Source organism: Mus musculus, chromosome 10, assembly GCF_000001635.26.
Source record: "Mus musculus strain C57BL/6J chromosome 10, GRCm38.p6 C57BL/6J".
NCBI lineage: Eukaryota > Metazoa > Chordata > Mammalia > Rodentia > Muridae > Mus > Mus musculus.
Genome location: NC_000076.6, coordinates 79,668,644 through 79,688,767, shown reverse-complemented (window position 1 = coordinate 79,688,767; position 20,124 = coordinate 79,668,644). Strand labels below are relative to the sequence as shown.

The 20,124-nt window shown below is 53.9% G+C and overlaps 2 protein-coding genes across 6 annotated transcripts; both read right to left on the bottom strand.

Annotated features, from left to right (window-relative positions):
* Positions 1-369: 369 nt before the first annotated feature.
* Positions 370-6,575, bottom strand: Cdc34 (cell division cycle 34). Of its 5 annotated transcripts, none has more exons than XM_017313888.2 (6): positions 6,531-6,575; positions 6,178-6,364; positions 3,864-3,950; positions 3,666-3,763; positions 3,401-3,535; positions 370-919 (listed from the first exon to the last, which is right to left on the bottom strand). In XM_017313888.2, the coding sequence occupies exons 2-6, from the start codon at positions 6,352-6,354 to the stop codon at positions 709-711; spliced, it is 708 nt and encodes a 235-aa protein (XP_017169377.1). In that variant the 5' UTR covers positions 6,355-6,364; positions 6,531-6,575; the 3' UTR covers positions 370-708. The 5 variants fall into 5 exon arrangements, with proteins under 5 accessions (XP_017169377.1, XP_017169376.1, NP_808281.1 ...); XM_017313887.1 differs by having other exon boundaries at positions 6,178-6,367; positions 6,534-6,567; NM_177613.2 differs by having other exon boundaries at positions 6,178-6,573.
* Positions 6,576-12,640: 6,065 nt separating this feature from the next.
* On the bottom strand, positions 12,641-19,329 carry Tpgs1 (tubulin polyglutamylase complex subunit 1). The gene is made up of 2 exons (NM_148934.3): positions 18,985-19,329; positions 12,641-13,368 (listed from the first exon to the last, which is right to left on the bottom strand). Exons 1-2 carry the CDS (start codon positions 19,320-19,322, stop codon positions 12,831-12,833), a joined length of 876 nt encoding a protein of 291 aa, NP_683736.2. The 5' UTR covers positions 19,323-19,329; the 3' UTR covers positions 12,641-12,830.
* Between the last annotated feature and the right edge of the window lie 795 nt (positions 19,330-20,124).

Here is a 20,124-nt window from a genome sequence, read left to right as displayed (position 1 = left end):
CATCACTCAGCCTGTCCTTCCTGTGGGGAGTCACCAGGCTGCCTGCCACAGGGACTCCTCAGGCAGGCACTGGAGTTCCCAGGGCTGAAGAAGTGCCCAGGACACAAGGACTGCTGGGATACTAGTCCTCTGCACGCCTCAGGACCCAGGCCTTCTGACTGCAGGATGGAGGCGGACACAGACAGCCACAGTGCCAGATGCAGGAAGGTGGGATCTGCAGGCAGCAAGTTGCTTCTGGGCCTGGGGCCCCTGTACAATCCTGAGCCTTAACAGTCACTATCTCTTCCTGCCCATCCCACGGCCTTGGCCGGGCTACCCAGGTGGCCCTCAGTACCGAGTGCCACCGGCGTCCTAGGTGATTCTCTCAGCTTCTCAGAAAGCTATTTTATTTTATTTCACACACACCAAAAGCAGAGAGGAGACTGTGGTGCTGGCCTTCCTTGGGCTGGGCTGGAGTCTCTGGCTCCCCACCAGGCAGTCGGTCCCCAGCCTCCCAGGCTTGTCATCATCTGAAAGCTGAGTGGGGTGTTTGCCCTGCACCACAGCTCTTCTCCAAAGCCGAGGAAAACCCATGGGGAATACGGGGTAAGAGGACCTAAGGATCATGGGATGGGAGCCCACATGGAACCTCGGTGAGGTAGTCTGTCGCCTGAGGCCCACACGGGTCCTGCTGAGGTAAAATTTGTAAGTTTATTTCAGGGACGTGGGTCAGGACTCTTCGGTGCCAGAGTCATCCTCTTCATCCCCAAAGCAGCTGTCGGCCTCCTCCACTTCGCCGTCCTCATAGTAGTCGTCGTAGAAGAGGTCCGAGCCCTCGTCGGGCGCCGGCGCCTTGGTCTTCACGCAGTACTCGGCCAGCGTAGTGGGCACCTTCACACCATCGCGCTCCGCGTCCACCTTGGTCCCCAGGACCTGCTTCCTGGGGAGACAGGGCAGGTGAGGCCAAGGCCCAGGACAATGGGATTCCAAGAATAGACACTGAATGGAGGGCAGGGAGCAGGTGGGAGGGAATAAAGGGCGTGGGGACAAGGAGTGGCCAGTTCCCAGCAGGAAGGTAACCACAGCTGGCTGTGGGAAACAGGTTTGTCACTTAGTACTTGGAGGCTGAGGCAGGAGGCCTGCTGAGTCTCAGGGTGGCTTCAGCTGTAATAGGATCTGTCTTATGACAACAGTCATTAAAAAAAAAAAAAAAAGTGGAGGTGATGCAGTCAGAGTGTTTGTTGTGTAAGCACAAGGACCCAAGGCCAGCTCCCAGCACCACAGAAACAGCTGGGCACACCAGGATCCATGCTGTAATCCCAGTACTGTGGGGGCCACGACACTAGTTCCAGGTTAAAGAGCACACACCTACCCACATTCCACACCAACATCAAACTCCCCCAAACTGCAGCCTGACCTGAGGGGCACTCTGATGAAGGGCAGTCCCAGAAGAACCTTATGAGGTTCCAGGCCCCACAGGCCATGGATGAAGTGACAAAGATACGGGTGAAGCAACACATAAGAGCTTCCTTGCACAGGGGGCAGCAATTAAGTAAAGAAATCAGGGCCTGGGACAGAGCTTCAAGTGCCTGAGAGGTCAGGCCATCCTCAGGACAGTCGCAGTGCACAGGTCCTAATGCAAAAGGCAAGTAGAGCTGACACGGGTCTTAGCTTCCCAGAGGGAATGGGGTACAAAACAATGTTAGAGGGAAGCCTGTGACAGCAGCTCATTCTAACAGCCCAACCTGCCCTCAAGGCCCTTCTCACAGGCTCCCAGCTCTCCTGTCCTTGACTAGACACTGGCTCTCAGGTTGAATCTCAGGAGTAGTACAGGCCTCATGGTCACATTGAGTGTCTCCTGGTGTCAGAATGGTAAAAATAGCCTGGGGCTCCTGCTCTGGGACAGGGATACAGTGAGGAAGCAGCCAGGAGAGCTGGGCTAAGGGCTGCCAGGAAGCTGGAGAGCTGCTATAGCACAACACAGGGTAATCAGCCTTCTTCCCTGCCGGTGAAGAGCAGGAGGCAGAAAATTACAGGCCAGTCTCAACAGAGAACAAAGCCTTCAAGGGATCCTTGCTCACCTGCCCATTGTGAAGGTGACACCTCCATAGTACAGAGCTCAGACCTTCCTGAATAACTAATACCTCCATGCAGGACGATGGCGGCTACATGCATCTTGTTCTAAGGCCAGAGACTAACCCCAGTATCTTGCACATGTTGGACTAGCACTGACTACCAAGTTGCAGCCTATACCAATTCTGAGAAGGCAGGTTTGCCTTCTGCAGGACAAGGCCACAGGGCTCCTGCTGAGCAAGTGCTTGCCCTGTCTGTGGCTCCAGGCAACTGGCCGACAAGCATGACAACACTATAGGCCCCATGTGTTTGGGTCACTGTGTAGTCAAGCACTTGGTCACTTAAGAGGTAGCATGTGCTGTCATCCTGACATCATGAACATGAGGAGATAAGGAGTTATATGGAGGCCTGTCTCAGAAAACACAGAAGCTAGCTGGGCAGTGGTGGCGCATGCCTTTAATCCCATCACTTGGGAGGCAGAGGCAGACAGATGTCTGAGTTCGAGGCCAGCATGAGTTCCAGGACAGCCAGAGCTATACAGAGAAACCCTGTCTCAACCCCACCCCCCAAATCCCCACAAGAACAACAACAACAAAACAAAACACAGAAGCTAAGTAATAGGGGTCTGGCGAGATGGCTCAGCAGTTAAAGAGTGCCAACTACTTTTCCAAAGGTCCTGAGTTCAAATCCCAGCAACCACATGGTGGCTCACAACCATCCATAATGAAATCTGATACCCTATCCTCTCCTGGAGTGTCTGAAGACAGCTACAGTGTACTTACATATAATAATAAAATTTTGGGGAAAAAAAAAAGCTAAGTAATAAATACTAACATTCAGCATTGACTAGATAGAGGCAGGGTGTCACATGCTTAGAATCTCTCAAGTGAAACGTCATACCTAGCTTGGGGAGTGCAGAGACTGCCTGACCGCAGACAGGCGCTGAGAAGTGATGACAGACATTACCACTCACGGACTGCACAGGCTGCAGCCTGGGTCCCTGTCTCAGGACAGGCTCACAGTGGGCTCAGCGACCTCCCCACTTTGCAAAACTGCTCTAAGTTTCAGAAGCACAAATTCGAGTGATGTCAGATGGTGAGGATGTGGCCTAGAGTGCCCAGTCACTCATGGAGTTAAGCCAAACACAAGGCAAAGAGGATCTTGGCCATACTAGGTGGTCAACTCGGTGCTCTGGGGGCTACAGAGCCCTCCACACATCCAGCTGGGGATGCAAGAACAGAAACACAACAGTCCCCACCCCACCCAGGAGACACAGGTCACTCTTCAGAGCAGGCAGCATCTATTGTAGAGACCCAGCTGCACTGTTCAGGCTGAGAGCAGCGCTCACCGGATGATGTCCGTGTACTCGCGGTCCTTCCCCTTGCTCTCCTTCCATTTTCTGTACATCACCGAGGCGTCCACGTTGGCAGGCGAGAAGGTGTTGGGCTCATTCAGCAGCGAAATTACACTCAGGAGGATGGTTCTGTGGGGCCGTGGGTGCAAGCTCAGCTCCCCATAGATTCTGGGGGCTCCAGACTGGAGCGAGGAAGAAGGGACCTTAGGATACAGGGTGCCGGGGGGTGCCCATGGTACAACACCATGGCAGTTCTCACCTGACATTCTGTGTGGGGTTCCACCGCTCTGAGGGCAGCTCCCCACTCTGTGGGTCGTCAACTGGGGGATGGAGAATGGAGATGCACACGTCCCCTGTCTGTAAGAGTGACGAGGGTTAGACGAGGGGCGGGCACGTGCAAGGGAGGCAGGAGGTGTGTGTGGTGGAGTGTGCCTGAGGCAGGTATTTAGTGTCTTACCTCATAGATGTTTGGGTGCCACATCTTGGTGAGGAACCGGAAGGCTGGTGGGGAATACGGGTAGTCGATGGGGAACTTGAGGCGAGCCTACAGATGGTAGAAAATGGGGTGGCTCAATGGCAGCCCCTTGAGCACTGGAATTAGGGGTTATGCCCAACGGGGACAAAAAGCAGTGGCTGCCCCTGGTGTTCAGGTCCTGAAGCCAACCCCAGTCTCTGTACACTGGGACACACAAAGCACCTCTGTGACCTGACATGCAGGTTAGGAAAGGCCAGGCAGTAAGTATCACTTGGTGTGGGCTAGCTAGAGGAATGAGTCAGCAGATCTCCTGGACAGCCTCAGGCCTAAAACTAACACTATCCAAGCTCAGGGGCCCAGGCCAAGAATAGTCACCAGACAAGCTGGAACCATCTGCCTGGCCACAGCAGTTGCTTGTGGCTAAAAGTTCACCCTGCCAACTGCCCCCCAGACTCTGGACAGGTAGAGAAGGCCTGAGGTTTACCCTAGTCTTGGGGCTCCCCAAAGGCAGCTTCTAGTGTTCCCTGGACAAGTAGAGCCCTTAGGGAGACTGGCCTGTGACCTCAGAGCTGGCCAGGAATTCAAGCTAGAGGATCTGCTGACACACACATCCAGTGTGGCCTGTCAGCCCTGATGTCTCAGGAGAGCAGGGGAAAGTGGGATTGCTGCAACACCCCTCACGTCTGTGGCTCCGGATGCTTTATACGGATGAGCAAACTGAGGCTCAGGAACAGGAAGGGTGCTCCCAACCTCTTCCTGGACAGCCCCAAAGTGAAACAGGCTGGGCTGTCCAGACGAAGCTCCTCACAGTTGCCCCCTTACAGAGTCTCCCCATGTCTCAGCCACCCACACCATACAGGAGGCTCCCACGCTGACAGACTTGATTGACATCTTGCCGAGCATCCTAAGCTATCTCAAGAATTATGTGAGTCTAGGAGACTCTACCCACAATCCCTTTACAGATGAGGAACAGGTCAGGTGACCCTGCTCTGAACAGAACTTGTCCTCCTGGCAGTTCCCACTGCCCCTCCCAGCAAATACAGGAGACAAGGTGCTAAGAGCATCCAGATATTTCTTAATTCAGACCACATCCAGGTGGGAGGCAAGGAAGAAGACACACAAACAAATATCTACCATGGCCCTACACTAGGGACCCTAGATTGGCTGGGATTTGTGCATCCACCCGGTCCTCATCTTGTCCCTTTTGGCCCTAGCATGAGATTCTGTGATTCTGCTAGTTATTCTAGCCCCCAGTAAGCAGGATGATCTAACTGTGCTGATGGGGGTACCTATAGCTGGCCACACATTTCCAGTGTTGGAGGCTTCCCAGTGTTCCCTGCTCCCAACCACAAGAACATCTGGTGCATTGAGCGTGAAGCCACCAGAGGGCAGACGACACTATCTAGAAGGAAAAATCAGGCCCCTAAGAAGCCACCTGTTCAGTGGAACCTGAGAAAGGCTGTCAGGGTGGGGCAAACACAGAGCTCTAGGGTCCAGGGCCCAAAGAAGGAACCCAGGGTGTGGCTCCAAGATTCAGGGTGGACCCCCCACTGCCCCCTTGGAATGCATTACATAAAGCCTGGCTAGGGCTAAAGGTGGCTGTTGTCCAAGCAGGCAAGGCTGCCAAGGCCCTATCAGGGCCTCTACTGGAACTGGAGCAGGTGGCTGTCCAGGCTACACGTCCCTTCTCTGGGGACACATCGGCCAGCGGCTGCCCTGGTTCTGTGTTCCAGCGTAGGGGGCAGGGCCTTGGGATACCAGCTAGCAGCTGCCCGTGGTCCTTTATGTCTTGGGACAACCTAAGAACCTTTCCAGGTTTTACCACATGCTGGTAGGGTGAGGAACAACCTGGGAAAATGCTTGCCAGCAGGGGGCTCCAGAGGCTTCTGTGTCTTGGGGTAGGGGGAACTAACCGGAGGGGGGGGGTTGAGAGGGGGACGGGACAAGAAGGAAAACAACTGTCCCCGGAGAGACCCTTTACCAGAAGCATTATGGAAGGGTGGGGACAACAGGGAAAGATCCTTTCCCAGGTACAAGTTTAGTCCAGTGTAGGACAACCTGGGAACACGCTGACCAGCAGCAGGCTCTAGAGGCCCCTGCGTCTCGTGGTGGGGAGTTGCCTGGGCATGCGGCATACATTAGCAGTCCCTGATCCTGTAGCCTGTTGGAGGACAGCTTAGGGAGACCAGTCCCCGGGGTAAGGTCAGCACGTGCCCAACAAAAAAGGGAGGAGCCGCTTTGCACGAGGAGCCTGGGAGAGAGGCAGGCACAAAGAGGAAACTGAGGCTCTGCTCACCTTGAAGTAGCCGCCCTCATAGTAGGTGTTGGGGGGCCCGAAGATGGCCACCTCCCAGTTGTACAGGTCACCCTCGTCCACCAGCGTCACCCGGAAGCCCTCCACCGGCTCCTCCTGCAGCCCCTTCAGTTCCAGCAGCAGCGCCTTCTGCGAGCTTGGCACCAGCGGCCGGGCCATGGCGGTGGCGGCGGCGGCGACGGAGGGGCCCGGGGCCGGGCCGGGCCGCGGGACCGGCGCGAGCTCGCGAGACGGACCGGGTCGCGCGCCGGCAGGGGGAGAGCCGCCGCCTTCCTCCTCTGCACCGCCGCCGCCGCCGCCACCCGGGGACCCCGAAGGCTCCACTCGCTCTGGCGCCGCTGCCCGCCCGGCGCTCGCTTCGGCCCGGCCCGGCCCGCGCCTAACGCGCCTGCGCGCCGCAGCCGCCGGGCCTCGAATGCGCCTGCGCACCGGCTCCCGACCCCGAATGCGCCTGCGTGCCTCCTTCGGGCCCCGAAAGCGCTTGCGTGCCACACCCGGGCCTAGAGTGCGGCTGCGCGCCGCTGCTGCCGGGCCGGAAATGCACCTGCGCGCCACTGCCGGGTCTAGAATGCGCCTGTGCGACGCCTCCACCGGGTCCGGAATGTGTCTGCGCGCCCGCCCGCGGGGCACACCGGGAAGTGTAGTCGTCGTCCCCCGCCCTGCCGCGCAGGCGCCTTGCGTTTCCGAAGCTCCGGAGGCCGCCGTCGCCTCCGGCCGGAAGAGCTCCGCGGATGCCTGTGTGCGGGGTGGCCGGCAGGGCCGGGCTGCGCGCTGCGGAGTGGCAGCTGCGGCTTTGGGGGCCTTTTTTTGTGACGTTCAGGGGGCGTGGTTGTGGGTGGGGAATTGGGCGTGGCTTGTGCGGGAGCGGAGCAGGATCCGCCCCTGTTTCCCAGCATGAAGCGTTAGATGGCCCCATTTGGTCTCTATGGGCTCAGGTAGAAGCGCAGGGAATCAACGACTTGGGGTTTGCAGACGTGGCTTCCAGGAGGTGGAGTCTGAACCCCTTCAGACTGACCTTTGACCACACCCTAGTCTTGCTTAAATCGACCAGAAAGCAGTGGTGAGGCATAACCCAAAAGTTTACAGGATCCGGAACAGACACGCAAAGACCTTGAGGTTGTTCAGCACAGACACCCATAACTCCTTTCTTGGACATTTGGTCATTAGTATTGGTGGTGGCAGCATATTTAAGCTTTGCAGCAGGGTGTGTGTGTGGTGTACCCGTGACCTTTAGGGGTGGGTGGTTCTGTCCCTAGGCTGTACTGGCCACTCACCCTGACTGTGGGCGTTCTGGAGGACTACAGCTGCATCAACACTTGGGGCTGGGAAAGGGCAGCTCCCACCACAGGTGCTCCGACATCCTGTCATGTCGGGGATAGCAGGTAGACCTGTTTGGGGACAGGGAAACGGTGTCAAAGGTGGGGCTGGTTGATATGACCAGGGAAGAGCCCAGGGTCCAATGCCACTTCATGTGTGGCACTACCTTGGCTGTCCTCCCCCTGGGAGCCCTAGACTCTTGGGCTAGAAGTCTTTCTGGTCACGCTCTTTTCCAAGGACTTCCAGAAGTATCTGCCCCTGTTGTGCATGTCACACTGCCCATCTTACACTGTCACCTAGTTGTCAGCACATAGCAAGTAGCTCAGGTTTTCCTGTGTGTCTGAGATGACCACTCCCACAGCCTGCACTTAGGAAGCCCTTGATGTATAAACGGACAGGGTGCCCCTCCCTTCAGGTGGAACATACTTCTCCCTACTCCCAGGCGAGCCTGCACCTGGGCTTCAAAGATATCGTGAATGCTGGGTATTGAGCATCTGGGAAGGGTGTTGGCCTGGCTTCTGGTGACTGGGGTCATCTACCTTGACATGTTAGGACATGGATGTCATGATCCAAGTCCCCAGTCACAGACCTTGGTCATCTGATGAGGATAATCCAGGTCTCCTCACAGCAAGGGGACATCCAGTCAGAACATTCTGGCTGCTCCCACCCCAAGCTGCAGGGAATGGTTCATGATAAGCCTTAGTCGTGGGCACATCCTAGGAACAGGGCTAGGAGGTCTGGGCAGGGATTGTGGGACCATTTCTTCCCATAAGACTCTGAAAACTATGACATTCTGGAAAACTGAGACCTTCCAGGAGATAGAAGATGCTGAGAAATGTGCTTCCAGTTGAGACAGGTTTTATCATGTACACTTGGATGCTCTGGAACTTGCTGTATAGTCCAGGGTGTATAGTTAAATTCATAGTCCTGTCTGCCTCTGCTCATATGTGCTGAGATTAAAGGCATATGCCACCATAACTGGGCTTGTTTACTTCTGAGAGGGTCTCTTAAGGCTGGCCTTGAACTCAGTTTGAAATCTAGATAAGTGTAGAATGTGTGTGTGATCTTTCTGCCCCAGGCCCCATTTCTTTTTCTTTTTTTTTTTTTTTTTTGGTTTTTGGATACAGGGTTTCTCTGTGTAGCCCTGGCTGTCCTGGAACTCACCTTTGTAGACCAGGCTGGCCTCAAACTCAGAAATCCGCCTGCCTCTGCCTCCTGAGTGCTGGGATTAAAGGTATGCACCACCACGCCCGGCTTGTTTTGTTTTTTTGACACAGGGTTTCTCTATGTAGTCTTGGTAGACCTGGAACTTGCTCTGTAGATCAGGCTAGCCTCAAACTCAGAGATCCATCTGCTTCTGCCTCCTGAGTGTTGGGAATTGGGCCTTTGGTCACCTGCCAAGGAACAGCTTTATGTTCAAGTTTAGGTTCATGGTAACCTTGGATGTAGCCCTCCAAAACCAGGCTTCCCATCTGTAAGAAGCGAAAGATGAAATGGTACAGAAAATTCTTGCTGGGGCAGGGCAGGGGTTTAGGGTTGGAGCTGGAGTTGATAGTAGGCTGGGTCTAGACTGGGGTTGAGGGTGAGGCTAGGCTGGGTCTAGGCTGGCTCTGGGCTGGATCTGAGGCTGGGGTGAGTTTGGGCTGGGTCTAGGCTGGATCAGGGGTGAGGCTAGGCTGGTGTGGGTTGGGCAGAGTGCTTGTAGATAGTAGAGCTGGCCCAACAAACAAAATCCTGAATTTCATTCCCAGCACCACATAAATCATGCATGGTGGCTCATACCTGTTATCTTGGCACCTGGGAAGTGGAGGCAAGAGGATCAGGAGTTCAAGGTTATCCTCGGCTACATAATGAGATGGCTAATCTGGGCGACACAAGACTGTCTCATTAAAGAAGAAATGTGTGAAACTCTCTTGTGTTTATATCTCAGTGATATCACAGGAATGCACACAATGGGGTTTGGAGGCAATAGCTAAGCAAACTGCTATGGTTCTTTGAGGAACAGGGAGAGGGAGGCTGTAGGGCTTCTTGCTTTGTGTGGACAACTTTGCCCAAAGGAGAATGACTGTTAATAAAACTCTGTGTGGGCCACAGAACATGGGGACCTGCCACTTTCATTGACATGCTGGAGGAAACTGGTAGGTGGGTCCGAGTGCAGTGTCTGGAATTGGAGACTCTCCTAGGATCCTCAGAGGGAGGCAGGAGGGCGAGAGGCAGAGAGACCGGAAGATGAGGGTCTGTAGGTGCTCAAGAAGGAGGAAGGAGCCACTTGCAAAGATGTTGTCTCTCCGCCTTTGGATGTGGGATGGGCCGACTGGCTGGGTTAGGGAGGTGAAAATTTCTGGCTTCCTTGGAAACTCAGTTGTCATATGATGTTTTGCTGGGGCAAACAGGTGAGAGGATATGTGATGTTTAGAAAGAATATATGACCCCACAGATGGAGTGGAAACATTGGTTTGCTTTGCTCTCCCTCGCTGTTCTTTGCTGACAGCAGGCATGTGTTGCTTTGCCTTACATTGTGTTGCTAAGCTCCATTTGTGGTGACTTCGTAGAGAGAAACCAAAGAACTTCTCATGAAGTTCCTGCAGCTTCTTGCTGCTGCTTCAGACTTGGGCTGGTTGGTGAGCCTTGTGGTTTCTTGTGGACTGCACTACTACCCTTGCTGGTTCATGTGTGGTGTCTGCCAAGTGGACTGGATGGCAGCTGCTGATTCCTGTTTGGTGTTTGCTAGTGGACTGGACTGAGAACAATGAAAGATTGAAATTGCTCCAAAGAACTATTTCTAAACAGGTGCACTTCCCCATATCCTAATAACCTTTCTTTCCCATTATCTCTGGGTGATGGGCTACAAGAGAGGTTGAACCCTTATTAAAGAAGGTGGTGAAAAATACATCCAACAAGTACAATCCCTGTACCTGGGGCCAAAGGGAGTGCAGTAGAGAAACAGCCTATATGGATAAAATAAGTATGCCTGGTGGTGGTGATGCATGCCTTTAATCCCATACTCCGGAGACAGAGGCAGGTTATACCTTAGAGTTTGAGGCCAGTTTGGTTCTAGGATAGCTAGGGCTACAAAGATAAACCTGTCTCAAAAAACAAAACCAAAAACAACAAAAATGAGCTGGAGAGATGGCTCAGCGGTTAAGAGCACTGACTGCTCTTCCAGAGGTCCTGAGTTCAATTCCTAACAACCACATGGTGGCTCACAACCATCTGTAATGGGATCCAATGCCCTCTTCTGGCGTGTTTATAGCAGACAGCTATAGTGTACTCATATAAAAATAAATAAATCTTTAAAAAAATAATAAATACACAATCTGTGGTAACTCAGTCCTGAGAAAAAAGCATGGCAGGGGGTGAGAGAACAGGAGGCCAGGAAAGCACAGAGGATGACTGTGGGCATGGGAGCCACCTCTTAGGGCTGCTACTTGAGGGATTGCTGTTGGGGTTATATATTATATTCAGAGAGGCACTACGAGAAGCATGAATGTTAATCACACATGGATGTCTCCTCAGTGGAGGAGAGAAAGTTGCATGCCTATAGAAGCCTCAGACATCTGCTGTAGAGGCCACCCTCACCCAGATCCCCCAGAATGATCACCCCAGGCTCTTCCAGCCCTTACCCATCCTTAGGGGAGATGCCACATGGGCTCCCTGTTCTGCTGACCTCCAGGCTCTCTGTCAAGAGACTACATTACTTTCAGCTATAAAACCCACCTTCAAAAAAAAAAAAAAAAAAAAAAAAGCCGGGCGTGGTAGTCCCAGCACTCGGGAGGCAGAGGCAGGCGCATTTTTGAGTTCAAGGCCAACCTGGTCTACAGAGTGAGTTCCAGGACAGCCAGGCTACACAGAGAAACCCTGTCTCGAAAAACCAAACCAAACCAAACCAAAGCAAAGCAAAGCAAAGCTGAAGATGAATACTGCAGAGGAATGTTTTCTTTGTATTTTGATGGTCTTGTTAAGACTCTGAATACAGTAATGGGGGGGACCTTTGTTTATGCTTTGTCTGTTCCTTAGGACTGACATTATTCTTTGCGTGTACTTAGAATGGTATAATAGCAGGCTGGAGAAGAATAAGCCCGCTTCAGCCTCAGGACAGGCTGGGGTCCTGCTACAGTGTTGTCTTTTCCTTTCCAATCCTCCCTCCCTCCCTTGACCTGGTTGACTGAGCTGGCTTGGTCATGGTCACATGTATTTTGTAGGAGTTTCTATGTGGTCACACCTTAAGCTTCATTGTGCACTTGGGAATTAGACTGATTGTTGCCTGGAAGTCTGATCCAGCATGCTGAAGTCAGTCTGTGCCAGGTTTTCATTATGATCGCTTCCAGCAGTTCAATTCCTTGTTTGACACCTGCAGAGTCCCTCAGATAGCTGGTGTCAAGGATATCAGGGTGGTCTGTGACCAGTGAAGGTGGGGAACTGAGCTACATGTGGCCTCACTTTGGTGTCCTGGTTGGTCCGTGGGTAGCTTCTCCCTTCCTGTTACCTGCCCGGAGAGCTCCCGGAGAAGTAGTTTCTAGAAATCTCTTTTCTGGTTGGCGTTCATTGGCTCATGTCCCAGTGCTGAGTGATGGGAGAGGTTCAGTTTGTCTGTGACCAAACATGGGATTTACAAAGCAGGGATGCAGCTGGGCAGTAGCCCCACTGTCACTCAAGCTGATGGAAAGCTGAGGTAGAAGGGTCAAGAGTTCAAGCCAGCCCAGGCAACTGAGACCTTGTCTCAAAATAACAAGGGCAGGTGAGCTGGCTCAGCTGGTAAAGCCACTTGTTACCAAAACTGACCTGGGTTTAGTTAGCGGGAGGACAGATCTGATTTCTCCAAGCTGTCCTCTGACCATAACAGAATAAAGGTCTAGTAAACACAAAAGAAGGCTGAAGCCCTGGCTAAGGAACAGAGCCCCTGCCTCGAATTCCCCAGTAAGGGGTTGGGGGCATGGCCAGGGGTAGAGTCCCAGCTTAGAATCCCCCATGAGGAGCTTAGGGGTACAGTCGTGGGGTCAGTAGAGATGTGCTCTACTCGGAAATGGCCTGGTCTCCCCTCCCCCTTTGGTGATTCCAGGGGATCTTGGGGGAGTTGCAGTGCATGGCCAAGGCCAGGGCGCTGCACACAGGTGACCAGCAAGGCAGAGTCGTTTTAGATTTTATTTCTGTGAGTGGGGTAGGCAGGCCAGTACAGAGGGGATTGAGCTGCAGGTGCTGGTCCTGCAAAGTCCAAGCGGGTACCCCTTCCTGGGTGATGACCCTGTGCAGAATGCCGGGACATCAGTTTGCAGGTCCCAAGTCCTGGGCAGGTGGCGGGATGTGGGTGCATCGTGGTCTTAGCCCACTGGCTTGACCTTGGCAATGAAGAGGGCTGCAGCCTTCTCCAGGAACTCCTCGCGGGCCATGGGCACACTGGGTCGCCGCCCGCTTGCTGCCCTGTCCAGGGCACGCGCCAGGTTGTCAGGGCCCAAGCGCGAACCGGCCTCCAGGTAGTGCGTGGGTGCTGTTGCCATGTCTCCTGCGCTCAGCGCACCCTCCAGTGTGTCCAGCACGGCCTGGCCCACACGCCGATCGGCCACCGCTTGACCAGGGTCCTCCAGCAGCTGGAAGAGGGCGCCGGCGCGTGCCACGAATTCCAGCAGCACAAAGCAGGACAGCATGCCGGTTCTGAAGATGCCCAGAGGCACAGCCTCATGGTCCCGGCACTGGATCTTGCGAAGCAGTGGCGCCACCACCTCCTCAGGCGCCCCGCCGTCCCTGCAAACACGCTTCAGCAGCTCGCTGTACGTGCGCCCATCCAGCCCCGGTTTCTTCTTGCGGCCGCTGGCACTCAGACACTCGTAGGCCACGCTCACGTTGTTGTTGAAGGCGGTCCTGCAGGGACAGTGGGGTGTCAGCAGCCCCCAGTCTGGCTGGCCACCTGGGCCTTTCCAGACTCACCTCAGCTCTTCATTTGTCTGCCTCTCCCTTTAGAGCACCAGGCACCCCAAGTGTTTGCTTTCTTAAAATTTATTTAAAGCCTGGCGTGGTGACACACACCTTTAATCCCAGCACTCAGGAGGCAGAGGCAGGCGGATTTCTGAGTTCGAGGCCAGCCTGGTCTACAGAGTGAGTTCTAGGACAGCCAGGGCTACACAGAGAAACCCTGTCTCGAAAAAACAAAATAAAAACAAAACAAAACAAAATTTAAGAGGCTTCAGAGATGGTTTAGTCGGTAGGCCTGCTCTTATTGACGACTTGGGTTCGATTCCCAGCACCAACATTAGGGCTCACAACCATCTCTAACTCCAGTCCCAGAGGATCTGATTTCTCTTCTGGCCTCTGAGGCAGGTGTCATGCATGCGTGCACATGGTGTGCAGACACACATTCCAAGTACCTTTACATATACAAATTCAAAATAGCATTTATGATGAAAATGGTATCTCTTAATCCCGGTTCTCAGAAGCAGAGTCAGGTGGATCTCTCTGAGTTCAAGACCTGCCTGATCTATATAGTGAGACCTTGCCTTGATAACAATCATAAGCATACATGTATATATGTGGTATATGTGGTGGTCCAAGGACAACTTTTGTCTTTCCCCCTATGTTTTTTAGGACAGGGTTCCTCTGTGTATCCCTGGCTGTCCTAGCACTCGCATTTTACGCCAGGCTGGCCTCGAACTCACAGAGCTCTGCCTACTCTGCCTCTGGAGTGCTGGATTAAAGGTGTGTGCTACCATGCCTGGCCCAGAGGACAACTCAGAGTTGGGTCCCATTTATCTTCACATTAATTCCAGGAATTGAACTTGGGTTGCAGAATTCAGCAAGCACCTATACTGGACGAGCCATTGTGGGATTCTGTTTGAGACAGGGTCTCATGTAGCTGTGATATCTTGAATTATATGATACTAAGGATGCTCTTGAATTGCTGATCTTCCTGTCCCCACCTTCTAAGTGCCATCATGATCAGTTTATATGGTGCTGGGGCTGGAACCAGACCTTTGTACATTCTGCCAACTGAGCCATGCCCGAGCTTAGTGCCCATTCAACTGACTGGCAGATGTGTTGGGTGGCATCTATGAAGGAGTCATTCACTGTGCTCCCAGCACAAGGCCTGAGAGGCAAGGCCAGTCCTTACTGTCACCCCTTACACCTAAGCCTTAATGTGGTGTCTTCATGTAGCCATCCTGTGGCAAGCCAGCTCTTTATTTTGAAGCAGGAGCTCTCAGTAGCTGAGGCTTGAGTCCATGATCTTCATTGCCTTAGCCACCATGGCTGGCTTATAAATAAAGTTTTATTGAGACACAGAGTGGCCAGTTCTGACACGGACCCATGGCTAAATCACATTCTCATCTAAGAGCTAGTGTGCACAGAGAGTGTGCTGAGTCAGGCAGCTCCTTCTCTGGCCCCAGGATGGGGTTCTTTCTAGTGGATCACAGATGTGACCATGAACACAGCCTTATAGGAAAGTAAGACTCTGAGCTGGCTGACAGTCTGAATGCAGGACCCAGAGAGTAACTGTCTGAAAGAGGACCCCACTCCGGTTTGTATGTGGCTCCGCTTCACAATGAGGGTGGTCTGCTCTACCCTGACCTCTGGGAGGCCACCTTGGATGCTTCACCTTCTAGAGTTGTGGATAGTAGGTATTTAATAAATGCTACCCACTGTAGCAGAGACCCAGCCTATAGACTGTGTCCTTTGTGAAGCTCACACAGCAGGGTTCCCGCTGTGATAAGAGCTATGGAGATGCTGAGGCTTTTTTGTTTGTTTGTTTGTTTTGTTACAGCAGCACAGCATGGCTCTTCCTGACTGATATACCTGTTCACACACAGCCATCAGCTTTCTTGTCCTAATTCTAGCTTCTCTGACAGTGACAGGCATGGGCACAAGGCCCGGGCCCTTGATTGGCTCCTGTAGCATGTGGGTCACTGGTTTTCTGGCACTGCTTCTGTGCACTGGGTCTGCTCACCTATAGGATGCAAACCGCAATTCTACACCACCAGATTCTAGGAAGGATGGGTGACTTACATGACCTTGTGCTAGCACAGGGGGAGGGGGAGGAGGGCCCCACCCACCTTGCCTTTGGCTGTTTACAGCCACAGGATGAATAATTATGGCCAGGAACAAGGACACCCACCTCTCAGGTGGCTCACATCTGCTCCTGGGGATCACCATTGAGTCACTGACAAGTGGTGAGGCAGAGACAAGATGGCAAGCTCCAGCCGAGCATGGTGGTGCATGCCTTTAATCCCAGCACTTGGGAGGCAGAGGCAGGCGAATTTCTGAGTTCCAGGAGTATGTTCTCCCATAGGTCTTTCTCCCATAGTACAGAGTGAGTTCCAGGGCTACACAGAGAAACCCTGTCTTGAAAAAAACCAAAAAAAAAAAAAAAAAAAAAAAAAAAAAAGATAGCAAGACCCAGCTTTGGGGGAGCCTGGGCTGGGGCTCCACTTACCACACTTCTTTCACAGTGCTGAGCACTGTGCGTGCGCAGTGGGAGCCTCTCCCCCACCCTTTCTTTCTTTTGGGACAGGGTCTCTTTGTGTAGCCCTGGCTATCCTGGAACTGCTCCGTAGACCAGGCTGGCCTTGAACTCTCAGAATCTGCCTGCCTCTGCCTCCACAGTGCTGAGACTAAAGGCTTGTGTCCCCCGTCCTGCCAGTGGCTTTCCCTGGGGCAGGCTGGGATGACCTATGGGTGAACATACTCCTGTTCCAAGTCTTTACACTCAGGGAGCTCCCGGCAAGGATGCTGACAGCACCCTGCAGTGTCTGGAGTGTCTCACAAGGAATGGCTCGTGGCACAGGGGAGCTCAGGCTGACTAGTCTTTCAATATGACCGGCCAGAAACTCAACTCTTTTAAGTCACATAGTTTTGCTTGGTCAAAAGAGTCCTAAGAGAGTCATGAAAATGACTCCCTTACAGCTTTGGGACAGTAGAGTCAGTGTCTCTCTCCTGCCACCATCATCAGCATGGTAGCTAGGAAGGTTTGCAGGGGCTGCAGCCTGAGGGTGTAACTCCTGGCTTGGCCTCTAGTGGCCACGTCTCCAGCCATCTTCGGGTTGAACAATAACCCTAAGTGGCTCTCACAGGCTGGCAGGGAGGTGACTGGTGAGGGCATCATGGCTGTGGCCTATGGAGACCTGGGAGGGACTCCCCCCAGCTCTGATGCTCTGGTGGCCTCACAAACTCAGGCTCTCAGGTCTTGAGAATTGGACTGGCTACTGCTGGCAGGCCTCAGTGGTGGGGTTGCCATGTGTGCAGGCTTCAGGCCGAGCACTGCACAGGGACCCACTCTCTCCATACACATCACTCACAGGGTGTTAGGTGGGGAACAGTGGTTTTCCCTGGGGAAGAAAGAGCCTAGCTCTGTGAGCCATCAGACAGATGGGGCTGTGGCTTCTAGGGTAATTCCCAGATGCATCTCTAAGGATTCCACCTGCCTGCTGGCTCCCCCCCACCCCCCCGCCCTTTGCTCTCCTATGTGGCTGACAGTTAGTGATATAACACTAGTTCCTGGGGTGAGTGTGGGGCATTGGGCTATACACAGACAGGCTAGTCTTCAGTAGAGCTGAGGTCTGAACCCCGGAATGGTCATAATTCACCTACATGACATGGTAGGTGTTCCCTCGTGCTCCTGGAACTCTGGCTCCTGTCTAAGTTACCACCCCCTCACAGCCCCACAAGAGAAGCATGGCTAAGAAGTCACGTAGGCAATGGCCCAAGCTTCTGACCTTGGCTAAACTCCTCCGCAGTTACCTAGCAACAGTAAAGACCATAAAAGGGGCTGTTAGGCCCCTCCTCACCTCTCTCTTACCCCTCACTCTCACCCTCTCCTCCCTCCTCTCTCTTACTCTTTCTCCCTGCCTTTCTACAATAAAGCTCTAAAACCACAGTCTCTGCTCATCAAGATCCGCTGCACTCACTCTCGGCCGGTGTGGGAACCTCTCTTCCCCTTTCCCTCTCTCCTATAACCCTGGGGCCTGTTTAGAGAAGTAGCCCCGGGGCTCCCAGGTTGGGCTGCCCCTTGTCCACCCCCCCCCCCAAAGAGTACGTCAGAGGCTTGGATGCCCACCTGGGGCTGAGTGGAAAGAGTCTGGTAGCCCTCTCACGTCTGCCTGACCAGAGCATAGGTGGAACTCTGGCGGGACGTGGGTCTTTCCTCCCTCTCTTCCCCAGGGTCCCTTTTTAGTTCCCACAGGTGAGTAATGGCCCCAAGTTTGGGTCCACACAGAACCTCAGAATATGGTAAACACACAGCTTTCAGCTGGTTAAAATGAGGCCTTGCCAGAGGATGGCAGGTAAGGATCCAGTGACTGGCACAGAAACCAGGTAGTGAAGGACACAGAGACCTGGTGACATGATCACAAAGCTTGCCCCAGATCCTCAGGTGAGGCTGACTTCAACTCACAGAAAACACTTCTATTTTAAATCCCTAGGTTCATTGCTCTTCATCCCTGGGAGAATTCCGGATGCCCCCAGTAAGCAGTTTGTTCCTCCCCTGGGCACCTCACGGTGTGGTCTTGTGTGCGTATTCTCTGCTGATACCTTCAGTCTCCCACTCACATACCCCAATGCTGTCCTAGCTGAAGACTGTCCGTCTACATTCTCGCTGGTTTTCTCCCTTTGTGCCTGTACCCCTCCCCTCTAGCCACATGGGCCCGCCATGCTCCACCCTTCCCTTCTTGGCTACCATCTTGGATACTGAGCCCCTTCCCTCTGGTGCAGAGATGTCTGGTCTGCTCAGCTGGAAATGTATGATCTCTGGACTTTCACTTCCCTAGGGAAGGCCTGAGCTACTGTTGCCCAACGTCTTCCTCCTTGCGGCCCCCTCCCCTGCTCTCCTCCCTGAGTCTTCCTCCAAGCACCCTTTGGAAAGCCACTCCCATGCTGAGACCCTCAGGCATTTGGTCACCCCCTGGCTGATGATGCCCTACTGATCAGCTTCCCTCATCCACTATGCAATGAAAAAGCGTCCTTAGTCGTCACCTACACTGGAACTACTCCCACTGCGGAGCTCCCTGCAGGGTTCACGTCAGGCTCTAGACCAGCCTGTGCTCTGCGTGTGCATCTAAGGAACTTCTGTCTGGGGCCTGGGGCCTGAGTACACAGGCTGTCCATCTCCTGGACAAGCACCACACTATTTATACTACCTTGCTGGGCTTCTTGACCTCCCAAAACCCTTGGCTGCGAGGGCAAAATGGACTCGGGTTCAAAAGCAACCTCCTCCAGGCCGTAATCACCTGGAAGCTCATGCAATAGATGGACGATGGATTACAACCCCCAGCACTTCCTACCCGGACCACAATATCCAGTACACCCCGCGCACACTGCAGGCGAAATCGATGCGAGGCGTGCCGAGAACCTTAAACCTGCCTCAAGCCGACCAGACCCGGGAAAAGAGGAAAGACCACTACTCCCGGAAACGCCCCGCGCCGGCGGCGAGTTGCTCCCGCGCGGGGCCTGTCGGGAATTGTAGTTCTGGTACCCCCGTCCGCCATCGGTCCGCACCTCTGCGAGTGGTGAGCCAGGCGAAGGTGCCACAGCGCGCGGCCCAGGCGCTGTTGCTGCAGGAGGAGCTGGCCCGGGGGCTCCCCGGCGCCTCCGTTGGTCGGCGAGCGTAGACCCATGTTCTCGAAGTAGTGCGCCAAGAAGGCGATGGGCTCCTCGGGCCGGATCTCCAGCACCTTTAGGAGGGCTGCGCGCAGCATCTCCGTCACGCCGAGCTGCCGTAGGAAGTCCTCCTCGCTCTCAGCGGCCGCCGCCGCCTGAGACACCGACGTCCGGCCACTGTCCGGGAAATTGGCCGCTGGTGCTACTGCCGGCCGCCGTTTCTCCACTGCCGCCATCTTTGTTGGGGGCAGCGGGACCGGAAGCGCCGCCATAATTCACGGCGCGATGAGGCGCCTTCCCTCGACGACCATTTTTGTTAAGGGCAGAGGCAGCGGCCCCCCTCTCTGAGAATCTCGATAGTAACAAGCGCAAGCGACCTTTTCCCCCTGTGCCCCTGGCTTTCTCTGTGTGCGTTTTCCTGCTACTCCATGACTGCATCTTCTAGCTTCGGTCTGGAATTGTGAGCTTGCCAGACTTCAAAATGGTCCCCCAGGAAGGGCTTGGTTTCTGGCTTGAAGCGCGATACCTTGCCATCTTGGTAGTGGGCAAGTCTTCCTAAGCATGGTCTCCTAGCAACCAGGCACCCTGGGTACCAGATAAACCCCGCAAAGCTCACCAGGAATCTAGGGCTGAAAGCGGAGTTCAAACCGTTTTCTGCGTTTGCTCCCAGACTCGGCCTGGGCTCTCCCGGGTTTTTGGCCTCACTTAGTCTCCTTCCGAGCGTTAAGGTGCCTGAGCGGAGTTGTCACCAGATTCCTTCCTTTCCCAGACTGTTACCATTTCTGACCACCAGAGGGGGGTGCTCTCTTTGCAATTCTGAACTGCTGTGGCTTTCTAGTATCCTCGCATGTCCCTTTTCTGTGTTATCTTTGGCTCTTTATCTACTGACATACTTTTTATTCCCTTGTCTGGCATCCATACCGCTCTTCGTGTTTTCCCAGGTTACCCCCCAAGTACTTTTTCTAAGCCACTGGATATCTCCTTAGTTACTCTTGTTAAATGCAGGCATTTCCCAGCCTAGTATCCTGTTGCTCGACC

Excerpts from the sequence above, each read along its gene's own strand:
- Cdc34 (XM_017313888.2), bottom strand. The coding sequence starts at position 6,354 with ATGGCCCGGCCGCTGGTGCCAAGCTCGCAGAAGGCGCTGCTGCTGGAA. Across the intron at positions 3,764-3,863 it reads GGCACCCAAACATCTATGAG|ACAGGGGACGTGTGCATCTC; the intron begins GTAAGACACTAA and ends TCACTCTTACAG. Across the intron at positions 920-3,400 it reads GAGTACACGGACATCATCCG|GAAGCAGGTCCTGGGGACCA; the intron begins GTGAGCGCTGCT and ends CTGTCTCCCCAG.
- Tpgs1 (NM_148934.3), bottom strand. The coding sequence starts at position 19,322 with ATGGCGGCAGTGGAGAAACGGCGGCCGGCAGTAGCACCAGCGGCCAAT. Across the intron at positions 13,369-18,984 it reads CTGGCTCACCACTCGCAGAG|GACCGCCTTCAACAACAACG; the intron begins GTGCGGACCGAT and ends CTGTCCCTGCAG.